The sequence below is a fragment of the Carcharhinus amblyrhynchos genome, chromosome 11, assembly GCF_965287045.1.
Source record: "Carcharhinus amblyrhynchos chromosome 11, sCarAmb.v2.hapA, whole genome shotgun sequence".
In the NCBI taxonomy this organism is placed as follows: Eukaryota; Metazoa; Chordata; class Chondrichthyes; order Carcharhiniformes; family Carcharhinidae; genus Carcharhinus; species Carcharhinus amblyrhynchos.
In genome coordinates this window covers 19,970,915-19,990,052 of record NC_137334.1, presented here as the reverse complement: position 1 = coordinate 19,990,052, position 19,138 = coordinate 19,970,915, and the positions used below count along the sequence as shown (strand labels likewise).

General features: G+C 50.6%; 1 protein-coding gene across 2 annotated transcripts; it reads right to left on the bottom strand.

The window, feature by feature from the left end:
- Window positions 1–1,275: 1,275 nt before the first annotated feature.
- On the bottom strand, window positions 1,276–18,929 carry orc2 (origin recognition complex, subunit 2). Of its 2 annotated transcripts, XM_080198697.1 has the most exons (16): window positions 18,853–18,929; window positions 17,307–17,453; window positions 15,157–15,252; window positions 14,249–14,335; window positions 13,609–13,640; window positions 12,640–12,694; window positions 11,461–11,612; window positions 10,496–10,594; window positions 6,936–7,045; window positions 6,702–6,834; window positions 6,022–6,118; window positions 5,599–5,745; window positions 5,164–5,335; window positions 4,094–4,155; window positions 3,356–3,474; window positions 1,276–1,769 (listed from the first exon to the last, which is right to left on the bottom strand). In XM_080198697.1, exons 1-16 carry the CDS (start codon window positions 18,914–18,916, stop codon window positions 1,674–1,676), a joined length of 1,668 nt encoding a protein of 555 aa, XP_080054823.1. In that variant the 5' UTR covers window positions 18,917–18,929; the 3' UTR covers window positions 1,276–1,673. The 2 variants fall into 2 exon arrangements, with proteins under 2 accessions (XP_080054823.1, XP_080054824.1); XM_080198698.1 differs by lacking the exons at window positions 13,609–13,640; window positions 14,249–14,335; window positions 18,853–18,929 and having other exon boundaries at window positions 17,307–17,437.
- Between the last annotated feature and the right edge of the window lie 209 nt (window positions 18,930–19,138).

The following is a 19,138-nucleotide window of genomic DNA, read 5'->3' as shown; positions in this document are numbered from 1 at the left end:
GCATCGGGCAGTTTATAAAAAGTATAGCACAGGAACAGGCCCTTCAGCCCTCTAAGCCTATGCTGTTCTTGATGTCCTTACTAAACTAAGTAAAAAGCCTTCTGCCCTTACTTGGTCCATATCCCTCTATTCCCTCCCTATACATGTACCCATCCAGATGCCGCTGAAATGTTGATAATGTTCCTGCTTCCATCACCTCCTCTGGCAGCGTGTTCGAGGCACCCATCATGAAAAACTTCACACACCTATTTCCCTTAAACTTTTCCCCTTTCACCTGTGCCCCTAGTGGGCAGGGGAATGGAAACCAGCAGTAACAGCAGGATGTGTATTCGGGCTGGTGGTTGAAGAATGAGAGGGAATGGGGGTGGGGGGGTGGGGGGGGGGATGGCGAGGGCAGCCCTGGCCAGCAGGATGGCACAGGAGGGGCCCCACGCAAAAAGGTGGCATGATTGAACTGCGTCAGAAACTGCAGCTGGTTGGGGGGAGGGAATAATTTACTGCAAGTCACATTAGACCTCAGTGCTGATCTGTTAGATTCCTTTCCAGTCCCGCGGGAGTGCAGGAAATCCGAGCAACAAGGTTCAAGCTGCAGGAAATTTAAGACATCAGAGGGCTTGAAGGAAGAGGTGACAGATGGAGCTGGGAGGGCAACTGGTGAGGAGGGAGAGGTTTTCTTGAGCAGATGGGGATGTTTAAGGATGGCACAGTGGTTAGCATCGCTGTCTCACAGCTCCGGAGACCAGGGTTTGATTCCCGGCTTGGGTCACTGGCAGTGTGCACATTCTCCACGTGTCTGTGTGGGTTTCCTCCAGCTGCTCCAGTTTACTCCCACGCTCCAGATTAAACAATTGAGCATGGCCAGTGTCCTGGGATGCGTAGATTAGATGGATTAGCAGAGTAAATATGTGGGATTACAGGGAATGTGCTTAGATGGATTGTTGGCAGTGCAGACTCGATGGGCCGAATGGCCTCCTTCTGTGCTGTAGGAATTCTGTGTGACCTGCCTTTTTCAATGGCAGGGGAAGTGTGTCCGGAGAGGGAACAGTTCAGAAAAGCAGACAGCAAACGGGATGGATGATTAGCAGTTTCACCGGCAGCAGAAGGTGGGTTAAATACATTGTACAGGTACAGAGATCTCACATAAAGAGGGCAGCTAGCTCGGCCAGAGGGCAGTGAGGGTATGTCGGGGAGGGCGCACAGTGACGAAATTCAACTTCAATGTGCTTCACTAATACGGGTCACGACGGAGTGCAAAACATCTTTTTAATAGAAATTGTCTTTTATCTTACAAAACTTTTGCTAATAATAATAACTGCAAAGTCAGTGAGCAGAGATTTCAAACATCGGACTTAGAACATTCTAGAGCAAATAAAATACATAAAATGTCCTGACAGAACGGACAAAACGAACTACCCAAAAATATCATCCTGCGAAAGAGGGGAGAACACTTGAAACTCAACCTCTAAACTCCAGCCTCTCTGTCTCCTGGAACATTAACCTGGTTAACGGGCACATGGGTAATCAGCGAGTGAGGCTGATGGGGTTACAAATTTCCATTCTGATTCCCTGCATCCAACACGAGGCAGTGTAGATGTCCTGGCGACTGGGGTCTGGAGCTTGCCTCATTCCTGGGATTCTGCAGCCATTGGATTCTCTGCTCCCTGGGACCTTCCCTATCCGGTCTTGGTCGCTCGCTCCTCCATTTCAAGGAAGTCGCTCAGTGTTGCCGGATCGACGGGGATGAGGAGATACTCGACACCGTCAGCACCCTGGCAAATTCAAACAGCTGACTTAAGTTTCAAGTTTATTTATTAGGGAGGTCTTGCTGCAGCTGTATAGGGCATTGGTGAGGCCGCAGCTGGTGTACTGTGTGCAGTTTTGGTCGCCGTACTTACGCAAGGATATTTTGGCCTTGGAGGGAGTGCAGAGGAGGTTTACTAGGCTGATACTGGAGTTGAGGGGGTTGAGCTATGAGGAGAGGCTGAATAAACTAGGCTTGTACTCATTAGAGTTTAGAAGAATGAGGGGAGATCTCATTGAGACATATAAGATGATGAATGGGGTGGATAGGATAGAGGTGGAGAGGCTCTTCCCGCTCAGAAAGGACAGTAGGACTAGGGGGCACAGCCTCAAGATAAAGGGGGGACAGTTTAGAACGGAGTTGAGGAGGAACTTCTTCACTCAAAGGGTGGTGAATCTCTGGAATTCTCTGCCCGTTGAAGTGGTGGAGGCTGCCTCGCTAAATATTTTTAAGACGCGGGTTGATGGGTTTTTGATAAGCGAGGGGATTAAGGGTTATGGGGAGAGGGCGGGAATGTGGAACTGAGACACGACAGATCAGCCATGATCTTATTGAATGGCGGGGCAGGCTCGAAGGGCTGGATGGCCTACTCCTGCTCCTATTTCTTATGTTCTTATGATTGTCACCAGTGGGCTTGCATTAACACTGCAATGAAGTTACTGTGAAAATCCCCTGGTCACCACACCCTGGCGCCTGTTCGGGTACACTGAGGGAGAACTTAGCACGGCCAATTCACCTAACCAGCACGTCTTTCAGACTGTGGGAGAAACTGGTGCAACTGGAGGAAACCCATGTAGACACAGGGAGAATGTGCAGACTCCGCACAGACAGTGATCCAAGCTGGGAATCAAACCCAGGTCCCTGGCGCTGTGAGGCAGCAGGGCTAACCACTGTGCCAATCCAATAGGCATTAACCCACTTCCCTGGCTACAACTGTCGACAGTTAACACAGTAGGGTGACATGGCGGCACAGTGGTTAGCGCTGCTGCCTCACACAGCCAGGGACCCGGATTCGATTCCCGGTTTGGGTCACTGTCTGTGCGGAGTCTGCGTGCTCTCCCCATGCCTGCATGGGTTTCCTCTGGATGCTCCAGTTTCCTCCCACAGTCCAAAGATGTGCAGATTAGGTGGATTGGCCATGCTAAATTTCCCCTGTTGTCAGGGGGACTAGCTAGGGTAAATGCATGGGGTTATGGAGTTAGTTCCTGGATGGGATTCTTGTCGATGCAGGCTCAACAGGCCGAATGGCCTCCTTCTGCACTGTAGGCATTCTATAAGTTAAACATGGCCAGTTTACAAGCATCAAAGTACGAAGAAATGATGGGACAGTGGTAACATTGCAGGATTGGTATCCCAGGGACTCAGGTTCATGCTCTAGGGACATGGATTCAAATCTCACCACAGAACTTAAATTCCATTAATTAATCCGGAATGGAGCTAGTTTCAGTAACGGTGATCCTCCACTGATGTCAAATTGTTGCGGCCACAGTTGGGGTAAAAGAGGCAGGAACTCTTCCCTGGGATGGTTGGTTCATCACCAGACTCTGGCCTCACCTTTTTATTCCTGATGAGTTTGTGGTCTCGGAATTCGGTGAGCTGTGCCCGTAGAGTGAGGTTGCTGTTCACCAGGAAGGCGTCGCGACAACGCTGGTAGAAATCCTGGAAGGACAGGCCTGAGGGAGAGAGTGGGGAGAGACCGGATTTTAGTAAGATCCATGAGAGAGACAGTCACAGCCAGAAATTCGATCAGTTTTCCTACAGAGGTCAATAACCCATTGAAAAGCCCAGGCAGACAACACCTGGAGTGCCCACAGCGGAGCTGGTACCGGGAGCGACCAACACCCGGGGGCCCCACCGGGAGCGACCCACACCCGGAGGCCCCACCGGGAGCGACCCACACCCGGGGGCCCCACCGGGAGCGCCCCCACACCCGGGGGCCCCACCGGGAGCGCCCCCACACCCGGGGGCCCCACCGGGAGCGCCCCCACACCCGGGGGCCCCACCGGGAGCGCCTCGCACACAGAATCCGCACTGCGAGTGCCCCATACCAAGAGTGCACCCTTGGAGCGCCTCCACACCCAGAGGCCGCACTGAGAGTGCCCATAGCAGACAGACGGCACTCTCCGACCTCCTGCATTAAGGTCACGCATGAAAGCATGAATGACAAGCAGCGAGTATTTGAGGTTCGCAACCAGTCCTGGACCTGCTACAGAACCTGAACCCATGGCTGCCTGAGCAATCACATCCAATATTACCGCCCCCCCCCCCATCCCCATTTCTGCCCACCCTTACCTGGGTAAGACGAGTTATCCTTGTTCTCTAGTTGAAACTGAGCCAAGAGCTTAAATATTCCCCTGTGGGAGAACAGAGAGAGTCAGAACACAAGGAACAGGAGAGGATAAGCCATTCAGCCCTTCGAACCCGCTCCATCATTCTAGAAGATCATGGCTGATCCGATAAAAGCAAATTACTGCGAATGCTGGAATCTGAAACCAAAAGAGAAAATGCTGGAAAATCTCAGCAGGTCTGGCAGCATCTGTAAGGAGAGAGAAAAGCTGACGGTTCGAGTCCAGATGACCCTTTGTCAACACTAAAAGGTATAAAAAGTGGGAGGTATTTACACTGCAGGGTGAGGGAATGAAAGATGAGCCATAGCCACAGAAACCAGGGGAAAGGCTGCTAATGGCAGCCCACAGAGAGAATAACTTCATAAATATCTCCCACTTTCTATGCTTTTTTAGTTTTGCAAAGGGTCATCTGGACTCGAAATGTCAGCTCTTTTCTCACCTTACAGATGCTGCCAGACCTGCTGAGATTTTCCAGCACTCACTTTTATGGCTGATCTGACTGCAGTCTTAGCTCCATTTTCCTGTCTCTCACATCAACCTCGACTCCCTTGTCGATTAAAAATCTATCCAACTCAGCCTTGAATATATTCAGCACTGCCTGCGCTCCCAGGGAGAGAATCCACAGAGTAATGACCCATGAGCCTCAGAAGAAATTCCTGTTCATCTCTGTCTAAAATGAGAGAGCCCCGATTTTCAAACCGTGTCCCCGATTCTAGAATCTTCCATGAGAAACATCCTCCAAGTATCTCAGACCTCCCCAGGATCTTATCTGTTTCAACAAGATCCCCTCTCGTTCTTCCAAACTCCAATGAGTACAGACCCGACCTTTCCTCATCCCGAGTTCCAGCCTTCCCATAATTATCTGTCTTGGGATACTCCTGGATCCCGTCCTTGCTCCCTCACCCACCCCCAGTCCTGTACAGCCTTTAGGCCAACGACAAACTCCATAAGATTCCGCCCCCCCCTCACAAAGGTCCCCATACCACCTAGGTTCTGCCAGCCCATGCCAGTTACCTAGCGTTGGGGGTGAGACTGCGCAGTACGTGAGTCAGTGAGCTCAGCGCCAAGGCTCCTGACTGCTGCACCAGCAGCGAGTTCTCGTACGAGGTCTCCTCTGTGTAGGGTTTGAAGGTCGTTACCTCGTACCACAGCCAGTTAAACAGGCAGCTCCGACTCTGGTCCCACACTGCCGAACAGAAACCACAACACAACCGGGTCAGACAGTGTCCTCGCAGAGAGAATTCTCACCCACACAAAGCCCCAGTGTCTCCCTGACACACGGGGGGGGGGGGGGGGGGGCAGCAGCTCCCCCCCCCCCCCCCCCCCCCACACACCCACACAGTGAACGTTCCTCACCCCTGCAACCACACAGAGTTCCCCAGCCCAGTCCCCCCACCCCCACAGGTGCACACGCCACTGCAGAGGCACACAGAGGTCAGGGTGACTCACTCAGTGGGGCATTCAGGTGATCAATGGATGCGATGAGGTGGACTCCTGGTATTGCGCTGAGCTGGCTCAGTATCTGCTGGTTCCGGCTGCCCCGCAGCATCTGCCCATCGATATTGTGAACGAGAAGATAAAGGTCCAGCGTGGAATCTGGTAAGCGAGAACACAAATAAACCAACTCTGCAAAACCCAGCACAGAGGCACAGACTCCAGGGTAGAGGGTGCTCACTCCTCCCTCCCTCCCCGACCAACTACACACACACACACACCACCTCCCCTCTCCCTCAACCCCTGCACGTTCACACCCACTCCTCCCTCACCCACACACTCTCCCCCACCCACCTGCTCCCCATTAACCTCCCCTGACCCCCGTGGGTCAGTGCCCCCACCCTGTGTAAACGCTGAGAAAGCATGGTAGACACACACCCTCTTTAAACGCCCTGATGATAAAGTCCAGCTGGTCTACGGGGTTCCGGAAGCTTCCATCGTATCCTAAGACCTCCTCGGTTACGGAGTTCAGAATCTGCAGCACAACAAGCTTTCAGTCAGCCCAGAGTGTGATTCCTGATCCCCAAAACGCAACCACCTCCCCCCACCTCCTCCTCGCTCCTTCCAAACCATCCCAGCTCCCGACCTCTCCCCAACCCACCCTCACCTCACCCACAAAGGTGCAGCCTGTTCCCCCACTTCCACCACAGGCTCCCCACCCCCCAAGCCTCCACACGAACCAGGGGGAGGAGGGATATGGACCCCTGCCTTCTCCCCACCAGTGTCCTGGTTTTGTTTTATGGAATAGGATCCTACAGTGCTGAAGGAGGCCATTTGGCCCATCGAGTCTGTACTGACGACAATCCCACTCAGACCTATCCCCATTTACCCTCCTAATCCCCCTGACACTAAAGGGCAATTGACCATGGCCAATCTACCCGCACATCTTTGGAGTGTGGAAGGAAACCCACGCAGACATGGGGGGAAGGCGCAGACTCCACATAGACAGTGACCCAAACCAGAAATCAAACCCTGGTCTCTGGTACTGTGAGGCAGCAATGCTAACCACTGTGTCACCGTGCTGCCCCAAACGTCGTTGCGGTTCTGCTCACACTCACCGACTTGAGCGTAATACTCGGGAAAAATCCGTTCACCACCACCTGGAATGTCCCCTCCAACATCCGGGTGCGGAATCCCTCCAGCAAGTCCCGCTTGGAGCCCAGGCCGTACAGCACGAGACTGAATCCCAACCTAGGGGTGGGGGAGGGGGAAGCAGGTGAGCGGCGAACAACCTCCCGACATTCTCAGACACGCTGTCGGTGAATTGAGTCACTATCGCTTGTTATACTCACTGTAACTGCAACAGCCACTTGTGAAAGAGTTTCTCGTGTTCCTCCTCCAGCCACTTGAGCTCGTCCACAAAGGGGGAACCACCATCACTCAGTAACCTCGTCAGAGTCTCCTGGATCAGGATGGGAAGAATGACGTTAATGCCCCTTTAAGAATACTCCCCACTTGCCTGGATGGATACAACTCCAACATCACTCAAGGAGCTTGTCACCATCCAGGACAAAGCAGTCCTGTTTGATTGGCACCACATCCACTCCCTCCATCACCGACGCTCAATAGCAGCAGTGTATACTATCTATAAGATGCACTGCAGAAACTCACTAAGGTTCCATAGACAGCACCTTCTAAACCCATAGCCACTTCCATCTAGAAGGACAAAGGCAGCAGATACATGAGAACACCACCAACTGCAAGTTCCCCTCCAAGCCATTCGCCATCCTGACTTGGAAATATATCACAGAATCATAGAAACCCTACCAGTACAGAAAGAGACCATTCGGCCCATCGAGTCTGTACCAACCACAATCCCACCAGATCCTACCCCCTTATCCCTATATATTTTACCCACTCATTCCTCTAACCTACACATCTTAGGAAACTAAGGGGCAATTTAGCATGACCAATCAACCTAACCCGCATATCTTTGGGCTGTGGGAGGAAACCAGAGCACCCGGAGGAAACCCACGTGGACACGAAGTGAATGTACAAACTCCACACAGACAGTGACCTGAGCCAGGAATCGAACCCAGGTTCCCTGGAGCTGTGAAGCAGCAATGCTAACCACTGTGCCGCCATTCCTTCACTGTCACTGGGTCCAAATCCTGGAATTCCCTCCCTAACGACATTGTGAGTCAGCCCACAGAACATAGGCTGCAGCGATTCAGGAAGGCAGCTCACCACCACCTTCTCAAGGGCAGCTAGGGATGGGCAATAAATGCTGGCCCAGCCAGCGATGCCCATGTCCCACAAATGAATTAAAATAGGTTTTTGCGTTTCTCAGCTCACAGCGTCAGTGATGTCACTGCTGCTGGCTCAACAGGAAATGTCCTGTTATTACTACTTAAATAATTTAAATGGGATTGTTTCTGTTTACTGAGGCGGCAATGCCAGCGTTGGATCGGGGTGGGCACAGTAAGAAGCCTCACAACACCAGGTTAAAGTCCAACAGGTTTATTTGGAATCACAAGCTTTCGGAGCGCTGCTCCTTCATCAGACGAGTGAAAAGTTAGGTTCACAAACATGGCATATATTGACAGAGACACGATTGCAAGATAATGGTTAGAATCTTTACAAATAATCAATTCTTTATGGGTACAGACTGTGCGATTGGAGAGAGGGATAATCACAGGTTAAAGAGGTGTGAATTGTTTCAAGCCAATCGTTACTTGCATTGTCTCTAACTGCAAAGACGCACACTCCAACCATTATCTTGCAATTGTGTCTGCGTCTATATAAGCCCTGTTTGTGAACCCAACTCTCCACTCACCTGATGAAGGGGCAGTGCTCCGAAAGCTTGTGATTCCAAATAAACCTGTTGGACTTGAACCTGGTGTCGTGAGACTTATTAATGTGTTTACTCACAACACCAAGTTTTGTTTTACGATCAGGATCAACACCAGGATTAGTTTTACGATCCTGCACTGTTAGGAGAAAAGCTGGTTTTGGACAGTTTTGTTTCTTTCCAGTGAGTTTAAGATTTTCAGTTTTGAGAGTTCTGAGGCTGCAGTTTAGTTTCGAGTTTTAGCAGGGGCATCAAGAAAGAAGCTGAATTCTCTCTCTCTGTCTCCTTGTTTCATTTGGAAATTCTGCTCGTTTTCTCAAGGCAACGTTTTGCCTTCTGGAAAGAAACTGCAGGGCTTCAAAAAGACTCAAATACACTCAAGTGAGATTTTAATTGATGCTGTACTAAGCCTGAGAAAAGGGTTTTGTCTATAGCAGGTTCTGGTTTGTTGGAACAGCATTAATATTCAATTAAGGGTTAATATTTTATTGTGGTTGTTTTCTTGTAATTCTTAAAAGTTCTTGCTAATTTTCTTACTATACATGTTAACCAAATTCTTAAATAAACTTTGTTTTGATAAAAGATGAATCATACCTGAAGTGAAACATGGAATCATAGAATCCCTACAGTACATAAGGAGGCCATTCAGCCCATTGAATCTACAGCGACCATAACATTTACCCAAGCTAGTCCCCCTGTCACTAAGGGACAATTTAACATGGTCAATCCACCCAACTTGCACATCTTTGGACTGTGGGAGGAAATTGGAGCACCCAGAGGAAACCCACGCAGACACGGTGATAATGTGCAAACTTCGCACAGACAGTGATCCAAGCCGGGAATCAAACCCGGGTCCCTGGAGCTGTGCCACCCCATATCATGCTCATCCCAGCCAAATTCAATGTGAAAAACTTATAGTTTGGGCAGTCTCCATGAAACACTTCGGAGCTTCTGCCCTGACTTGTAACAGAAGCAAGGAGTCAGCTTGCAGACTGGGGACTTGGTGGGGTGGTGGCTTTGGGAGGGTTTGGTATGGAGGTGGTACCTGGAGGGGAGGAGCAGGTGGGCATGACCCGGATCTCTCCTCACCAACCCCGGTTTTCCCAGCGTCTGGAGGTTAACCCCGTTGGGGGGGAGGGGACTGGGATTTTCCACAGCCAGAGGAAAACACAACCTGGACAAACAGAGGATTGCCAACCACAATCATGGCAGTATCAACCGAGAGAGTAATGGTGACAATGGGAATTGAGCATGCTGGGAACTTTAGTCAAGTTATAATTAAACACAGATACAGATTAGAAAGCTGCAGTGAGTCGTGACCTGATGTTTCCTGTATTGACCAAATAAGGGCTGTGCTAGACTTCCTGGCATCAAGGTTTCCCGCTTTATTCCATAAATAGTGAGGCTATGTGACCTCCGTGCAGATTGGTACAAACATTCGGGAGCTGTTTATGAGTCTACTGGCTATAATCAAACATTGTGATCAGTTTCTAATGATATCATTGGCCAAGTGCCAGAGAACTTCCTGGAATGTTTGAGTCTGTGTCTCCAGTGACAACTCGAGACCCAACATCGCAAGTGAGCCCCGGTGGACATCTTCATAGAAGATAGAGAACCATGAGGGAAGATCTATATCGGGGATCAGACCTGGCCAGTTTGCTCAAAGCCAGGTAGTATTTGTGTCCAGTTAATGTTCAAGTTCAGAGGGTTAAAGTTAAATGAGTTGAAATGTTGCAGCTGTTATGAGTTGGTATGAGTATTGGTATCTTGTGCTTTAAATAAAGTGAAACACTTTGTTCAGTGTATTTGGTTTGTCATACTAAGATGAGTAGCTGGGAATAGGTTTCAGTTTAGTCGGATAACAGGGTCAATTTGGTCTCCTCCACACCCCCACACAAAGCAGCCCCGACTCGGATACGAGAAACTCCTTCAGCTGTTACAATATTGAATTTAACCAGCATCGATCTGTGTCTCACCTGCTATCCAACCATCTCGCTTCTCTCATCCCTAAATAGCCTTGACTAACAAAACCCAATCGATCGCAGCCCTGACAACGCCCACCTGATCCAGTTTCGGGGTCTGCAGCTTCTGTAGTGTGCGGTCAGAGGTCAGGACCTTTGAACTGCTGTGAGCTTCGAAGTAAAGTTCAACGTGGCTTGGCTAAAAGAGAAGGAGACATCGGTGAGTTGCAGCAACCCAGTAAAGGGGAGAGGCTGGCGAATCTCCCTCACAACAGCACAGAGACTTGCTGCCAATTCATTCATCTTCACTGGAGATAGAGTATCAAAAACAACAAGGCTGGTTGTGAAAATGGGGTGGAGCACAAACCACACCAAAACACAGTCTGCTCACCATCCGCAATCACAGGAAGAAATTTATCCCAGCATCAGGATTCCTACTTGGCATGGATAAATATACCAGGTCCGGGGAACCTGGGCCCCGGACCCTGCAGCCTAGGCCCCAAGACTGGGAGTCTGGGCTCCAAACTCCAAGCCTGGCAGTCTCAGCCCTGAGCCTAGGCCCCAACTCCGAACCTGACTACCTTGGTCCTGAGCCTGGGCCCCGAACTCCGAGTCTGGCAGTCTAGGCCTCGAGCCTGGACGTGAACTCCAAGTCTGGCAGCACAGGCCTCAAGCTTGGGCCCCGAACTCCGAGCCTGGCAGCCTAGGTCTCAAACCTGGGCCCTAAACACTGAGCCTGGCAGCCTAGGTCCCGAACTCCAAGCCTGGCAGCCTAGGCCTCCAGCCTGGGCCCTGAACTCCGAGTCTGGGAGGTGTGGCTGTAAGTTGGGTCCTGAACTCCGAGCCTGGCAGTCTAGGCCTCGCACCTGAGCCCCAAACTCCAAGCCTGGACCGATGCTGTCTCCTTATGAAGAACACAAGCCACTGTGCTCAAGGAAGCAAGATCCTCACACCAGTGGGCCAGAAAGTTGGAGGGGGTGGCACAGGCATGGCCCACAGAAGCACATCGTATCCCTGCCCTCCCCTGGGGGTATGGCCTAGCTCACTGAGCATCACCAAGCTCACCTGGACCCCTTTCCTGGATTTCTTGGCCGATGTTCTTCTCATTTCCGGAATTATCCTGCGATCGGAGTTGTCCCCAGGGGAGGATTCTTCTCCATCCTCAGAGTCAGATGCGGAGTATTCGCTCTCACTGCCACTACTCAGATCAGCTGAGTCTGGACCAAAAATTTAACAGCTAAAGTCAGACAGGGCAGTGGTCACAGTTGTTACAAAGCATGGTGGATCCCCCCTCTCAGAACTAACACCAAAACCCCCAAAGAGGAGTACCTGACCCTACAATCTGCAAAAAGTGTGTGAGAAGTGGTGTGACCTGTTCTTCAGCAACTCCTAGTGGTAAAATACAAAATGACTCCCTGACACTCTAAAATCAACACTAAACAATTTATTTATAACTAACTATGAACAAATTAACTAATCTACTAACAAATTGAATAAACCCCTTCTATTAACTATTCCCCAATAAAACAACATTCTCATGGAATGCTGTTCCAATAAATACACTTCATTAACAAAAAGGAGAATTTAGTCACTCTCTAAATTACAACCAGGTTTTGTGCCTTCCGGAATATTCTGGGCCTTCTCTGCTGATTGTTCTGTCTGGAACTTCTTTCTTCATTAGTACCTTTGCTATCTAGACGGTGTTTTCTCTAAAACATGGATGAAGCTATGAGAGCCAGCGATTCTCTCCCTCTCTCCAAAAGCTGAGAGCTGTGGCAGGTGGCAGTTGTTCTCTCTTTTTGTCCCACTGCCCCCCTTCTTTTATACCTGTGGTGACATATCAATATTTCCCACAATAGGGTTGGTCCCAGGTTGTCAAAATCACCAGATTTAAACTTTGGTATTCAAGTGCCTGATTCAAATTGATTGGCCAAATTCCAAAGCCCGTTGCCTTGGTAACCCTGCTGCTTGGCCTTTCGATACAAGTGTTTCAGTCTGGGCTCTCTGTGTACTTGCATTTTTTTAAACTAAGCACAGGAAAAGCTCCATCTTTTAACAGGACCAGGCACTGTTTCCTCCTTCCCTAGTATTTTACAATGTTACAAACACCACTCTACAATTACTCAACCAGACCCCTCCCCATCCCACAAACAGTCCCCACTGTAATTGGGCGCAACTCCCCGTCACACCCCCACTCCACGTTCCCATATTACACCCCTGCCTCCCTGCAATCCCCGCACTCACCAGTCAGCCTTTTCCGCAGTCTGTAAGGGGTTGTTGACACAAACTGCCTCTTACCCTGTGGACAGAAATCTCAATTCAGAGCACATATAACTCACACAAAACCACCCTTTCAGTATGTGGATTGCATCCTGGGACACACAAAGTGATCACAGACAACAGTGATCAACTTGCAAACTAATACAATCTGCGGTAGGGAATGAGTGATACATCACACTGCCCTGAGACCACTGCCAGTCTGTGCTATTCTAACCAAACAAAGTTACAGGTTAAAGCTTCTTCTCGTGACACTTAGTAATATTCAAAAGGTTAGGTCGCAGAGCAGAGATAAACATAGGTACTGCATGGGACAGGTACAGCACAGGATCAGACACAGATACACACCTCTACACGTTCCCCCTCAAACACAGGTACAGCACAGGGTTAGATACAGAGTAAAGCTCCCTCTAAACTGTCCCCATCAAACATTCCCAGGGTAAAGCATAGCTTGGGATTAGATACAGAGTAAAGCTCTCTTCTCTACACTGCCTCCATCAAACACTCCCAGAACAGGTACAGCACAGGGTTAGATACAAAGTAAAGCTCTCCCTACAGTGCCCCCATCAAACACTCCCAGGACAGGTCCTGCACGGGGTTAGATACAGAGTAAAGCTTCTTCTACACTGTCCCCATCAAACACTCCCACGACAGGAAGAGCATGGGGTTAGGTACAGAGTAAAGCTTCCTCTACACGGTCCCCCATCGAACACACCCAGGACAGGTACAGCACGGGGTTAGATGCACAGCAAAGCTCCCTCTACACTGTCCCCATTAACCACTCCCAGTACTGGTACAGCATGGATCAAATGCAGGTTCTAACAGCTGGTTGCCAGAATTGATCCTCTGAAGCTGTGAGATTCATTACTCTGTAACTCCAAGGCAAACCCGAGGGAGCAACCCACCGTCAGGCACGCAGCTTTGCTCCAAACTCACCTTTGACGGGGTCTTCTCCTGGATCGGCTGTCCTGGGGGTGTAAAAAAAACAGATTTCTTCAGCTCCAAAATGATCAGACAGGGGGCTGCTCCTGAGTGGCGTGGGAACAGCTGCGATGCTGTGACCAGGTGACCGCTGAGGGAATGTGTGCATTTCTCCAGCCCCAAGCAGCAGCAAACTGGAGATCCCAGGCAGACCCAGCCTTGACACGGCTGCTGGGGTCCCTCAGCTGGGAGGAAATAACTGGGGTCACACTGAACTTGGTGCCCGGGTTAGGACCGAGAAAGAAAAGCCAGCGTCAATCTGGGTTGGGAGTCTAATCACTGTCCTGTGATACTGAAGGAGGTAATTAGTAATCAGAGAATTGAGAGGGGTGATGGAGGGGATGAGGAGGCGGCAAGAGAGTGAAAGGTGAGATTCAGAGAGAAAACAGAGATGGCTGTGATGCCTTCACAGGTGAGCTGCCTGCCACAGTGCCCAGGCACTGGAGAATGACAGCACCCATACCAAGCTAGGGGCAGGGCTCAGATCTCCAGCACAGAGTGGATATTACCTGAATGTCGTCATTACCCCAGTTACCCCATGTTACTCCAACTTGTGGGTCCAGCTTCGTATCGCGATCTGGATCTGTCAACTCACCTCGATTCCGGCTCTGGTCCGTTGGTAATCGCCTGTCGCCTGCACAGAAGGTGACACTTTTCCCGGGGGTCTGGGCAAGTTCAGAGGCTGCACATCAAAACAGGATGGGTGAGCAATCAACTAACAATGGCCTTAATTCCCCCTTCCAATCAAGCTCCACTTGGGGGGTGGGAAAGACTGAAAGATTCCCCTGCGCCCATCCACAGGATAAAAGGGGGCTTACTCCACAATCCTGCTAACTTTCCTATTAGTAACTAGCACAGCATTTCACATATGATGGGAACAGTGTAGAGAGAGCTTTACTCTGTTCTAACCCCACGCTGTATCTGTCCAGGGACTGTTTGATGGAGAACAGTGTTGAGGGAGTTTTACTCTGTATCTAACCCTGTGCTGTATCTGTCCTGGGAATGTTTGAGGGGGACAGTGTAGAGTCAGTTTTACTCTGTATCTAACCCTGTGCTGTATCGGTCCTGGGAATGTTTGAGGGGGACAGTGTAGAGTCAGTTTTACTCTGTATCTAACCCCGTGCTGTACCTGCCCTGGGAGTGTTTGATGGGGACAGTGTAGAGGGAGCTTTACTCTGTATCTGACACCATGCTGTACCTGCCCTGGGAGTGTTTGATGGGGACAGTGTAGAAGGACTTTACCCTGTATCTAACCCTGTATTGTACCTGCCCTGGGAGTGTTTGATGGGGACAGTGTGTAGAGGGAGCTTTACTCTATATCTAACCTTGTGCTGTATTGGAATTTTCTCTGTTAAATCTGAATATTAAGCCAGAACGAACCTGTGATGAGCTGAGAGCAGCAGACTGACAGCTCCAACGCTCATTTCCATTTCTGGAGATCTTGTCTTTCCCACCTTGCCCCTCTCTCTCCCACACCCTCGCGACGTTGCCCTTCAAACTCACCCAGCTTCGCCATCTTGTCCGCCCTTTTGATGGTTTGAAATGTAAACACCGCCCGGCCAGTTGCAGCCATGCCATCGCCCGGGTCACCTTGGCAACCTACAAGAAGAACCATTTAGATTTTCTCCATGTCCGTGGCTGGGTAGTCGACCCTCCCACCACTGACTGTCTACAGCTCTCATTCCATCAGCCCCATCTCTGCAGTTGCACCAACCTCACAACTCCCATTACTGAGTCCAGACAGTCATCGACTTCAGGAAGCATAAGGAGAACACGCCCCTGTCTACATCAACGGGGGTGCGTAGAAAGGGTCAAGAGCTTCAAGTTTTTAGGTGTCCAGATCACCACCAAACAGAAAGACTAAGGAAATTTGGCCTGTCCACTACAATTCTCACCGACTTTTACAGATGCATCACAGAAAGCATTCTTTCTGGTTGTATCACAGCTCGGTATGGCTCCTGCTCTGCCCAAGACCGCAAGAAACTATAAAAGGTCATGAATGTAGCCCAATCCATCGAGACTGTCTACACTTCCCAGTGCCACGGCAAAGCAGCAGCATAATTAAGGACCCCATGCACCCCAGACATTCTCTCTGGTATCTTTTTCCTGACAGAAGAAGGTGGAAAAGTCTGAGGTCATGTACCAACTGACTCAAGAACAGCTTCTTCCCTGCTGTTGTCAGACTTTTGAATGGACTTACCTCACACTAAGTTGATCTTTCTCTACACCCTAGCTATGACTGTAACACTACATTCTGCACTCCCTCATCTTTCCTTCTCTACGAACGGTATGCTTTGTCTGTATAGCGTGTAAGAAACAATACTTTTCACAGTATAGTAATACATGTGACAATAATAAATCAAATCAAAAGCTTCTTCTCAAAGGCACCGTGTTTGGAGCACTTTTATCTTAACATAAGAACATAAGAAATAGGAGCAGGAGTAGGCCATCCAGCCCTTCGAGCCTGCCCCGCCATTCAATAAGATCATGGCTGATCTGTCGCTGCTCAGTTCCACTTTCCCGCCCTCTCCCCATAACCCTTAATCCCCTCTCCTATCAAAAACCCATCAACCCGTGTCTTAAAAATATTTAGCGAGGCAGCCTCCACCACTTCAACGGGCAGAGAATTCCAGAGATTCACCACCCTTTGAGTGAAGAAGTTCCTCCTCAACTCCGTTCTAAACCACCCCCCTTTTATCTTGAGGCTGTGCCCCCTAGTCCTATTGTCTTTTTTGAGCGGGAAGAGTCTTTCCACCTCTATCCTATCCATCCCATTCATCATCTTATACGTCTCAATGAGATCTCCTCTCATTCTTCTAAACTCTAACGAGTACAAGCCCAGTTTATTCAGCCTCTCCTCATAGCTCAACCCCCTCAACTCCGGTATCAGCCTAGTAAACCTCCTCTGCACTCCCTCCAAAGCCAAAATATCTTTGCGCAGGTGCGGTGCCCAAAAATGCACACAGTACTCCAGTTGCGGCCTCACCAATGCCCTATACAGCTGCAGCAAGACCTCCCTACTTTTATATTCAATCCCCCTCGCTATGAAGGCCAGCATCCCATTCGCCTTCCTGACCACCTGCTGCACCTGCAAGCTGGGTTTTTGCGACTCATGCACAAGGACCCCGAGGTCCCTCTGCACCGTCGCCTGCTGCAGTTTTTCGCCTCGTAAGTAATAGTCCTTCCTACCATTTTTCCTACCAATGTGGACCACCTCACACTTGCCAACATTAAATTCCATTTGCCATTTCCTGGCCCATTCGCCCAGCCTATCTAGATCCTTCTGTAGACTCTCCACACCCTCCGCACAATTTGCCGTTCCCCCAATCTTGGTGTCATCAGCAAATTTCGACACTCTACACTCGGTTCCCTCCTCCAGATCATCTATATAAATAGTAAAAAGCTGAGGCCCCAGCACCGACCCCTGGGGCACTCCACTAGTCACCATCCGCCAATCCGAATAGCACCCGTTGACCCCCACTAACAGACAGCTTCTGCACCCCTGTGCAGCTCTGAACTCCTGTATTACTGCACCCTCCCTCCCTTAGCACCCAGAGCAATAGCTTCGTAACCTGCTCTTGCTCAGCAATCTCCAATCCATTACAAACAAACTGTTGGTTCCACCCTTGGCACAGCTGAGGTTCACCCAGTACCTGAGTCGCCTGCTCCAAGGGCTTCCACATAATTGCGCTCGCTGTAGGTTTCTGAGCATTCCGGATCTTGTTCCACCGTCTCCCATTTCTGGGAAGCCTTCTTCGCGTTGACTAGTGCCTGAGGCACACTGTTCTTCCGGGTAACACCTGGCAAAGAAGTCACCGAGACAACCATTAAATAATGGGCTCCTGGCCAATCCCTTCACCATGAGGCGGTGCAGTAAAGCAGTGGGTAGGAGCAGAGAAGACAAGGAGAGAGATCGCACGTGGGAGAGGTGGAAAGGGAGGGCAAATACATGCAAGAATGCATGGGAATGTCGAGGGAGATCCAGGGAGAATTACACTTTAGGGGCGGCACGGTGGCCCAGTGGTTAGCATTGTTGCTTCACAGCTCCAGAGGCCCGGGTTCAATTCCAGCCTCGGGTGACTGCATGGAGTTGGCACCTTCTCCCTGTGTCTATGTGGGTTTTCTCCAGGTGCTCTGGTTTCCTCCTACAGTCCAAAGATGTGTAGGTTAGGGAGATTAGCCATGCTAAATTGACCCTAGTGTCAGGAGGATTAGCAGGGTAAATGCGTGGGGTTACAGGAATAGGACCAGGGTGGGATTGTAGTTGGTGCAGACTCAATGGTCTGAATAGTCTCCTTCTGTACTGTAGGGATTCTATGATTCTATTTTGTCAAGCAGAATCATGGAGCAATCCAGTGGATGTCCATGGTACCCTGCAGTGCTGTAAGCTGCAGGGCTATGGCCAGGGTGCAGGAAGAGGGTATTAGAAACGGAGTCCTCAGGTTGGCATGGACAAGATGGGCCAAATGGCTTTCTTCTGTGCAGTAACTTTCCAACGGTTCGATGGCGGAATGGAACGTCTGCCAGTACATTTGGAGGCAGAGGTTTGCAGCATGGAAACAGGCCCTTTGGCCCAACTTGTCCATGCCGCCCCCTTTTTTTAAAATCATTAAACCGAGGGTGGAAGATATAGAATTTAGAGCACAGCCAGAGCGGTGTGGACTGTTGTAGGGATCCCACCTTGAAAAGAAGGATTGCGCTTTGGAAAGTCCGAGGCACCCAGTCACCCGGGTTCTAGGGGTTAGATGATGAGAGATGACAGGGCAGGTGTATATTGCTGGAAGGTTAAGGGGGTTAATTTGACTGGGTTTTTTTTGGGGGGGTGGAATTTAATAAATAGAATCAGGGTATGGATTGGGGAGAAACATTCCCTGCAATTGGGGAATGTGGGACAGAGGGACAGGGCCTTAAAGTGAGAGGCAGCAGCTTCTCCAGGGGGGCTCACACACTCTGTAAAAATCCCCGGTGCGATGAGTCTCTGCCCTGATACAGTGTCTGTGGATCAGCCGCTCATCACACCTCATCCCTCCCTCCATCCTCACCCTCCTCCCGCTCCCGGACCAGCTCCTCCGGCTCTCTCTCTCCCTCCCTCACCCTCCTCCCGCTCCCGGACCAGCTCCTCCGGCTCTCTCTCCCTCCATCCTCACCCTCCTCCCTCTCCCGGACCAGCTCCTCCGGCTCTCTCTCTCTCTCCCTCACCCTCCTCCCGCTCCCGGACCAGCTCCTCCGGCTCTCCGATGAACCTCAGCCTCCCAGGCCTCATCCTCCCGCCGCTGCCCCGGGGCCAAAGGTCAGACTAAAGCCAATCAGCAGCCGCTGCCACATTAGCCAATCGGCGCCCCAGCTCCAGAGGCCCAATGGCAACGGGGGGGCGGGGCTAGGAGTGAGGGGGCGGGGACTAGAATGAGAAGGCGGGATCCAGAGTGAGAGGGCGGGGCCCAAGAGTGAGGGGCGGGGCCCGGAGTAAAGGGGCGGGGCCAGATGT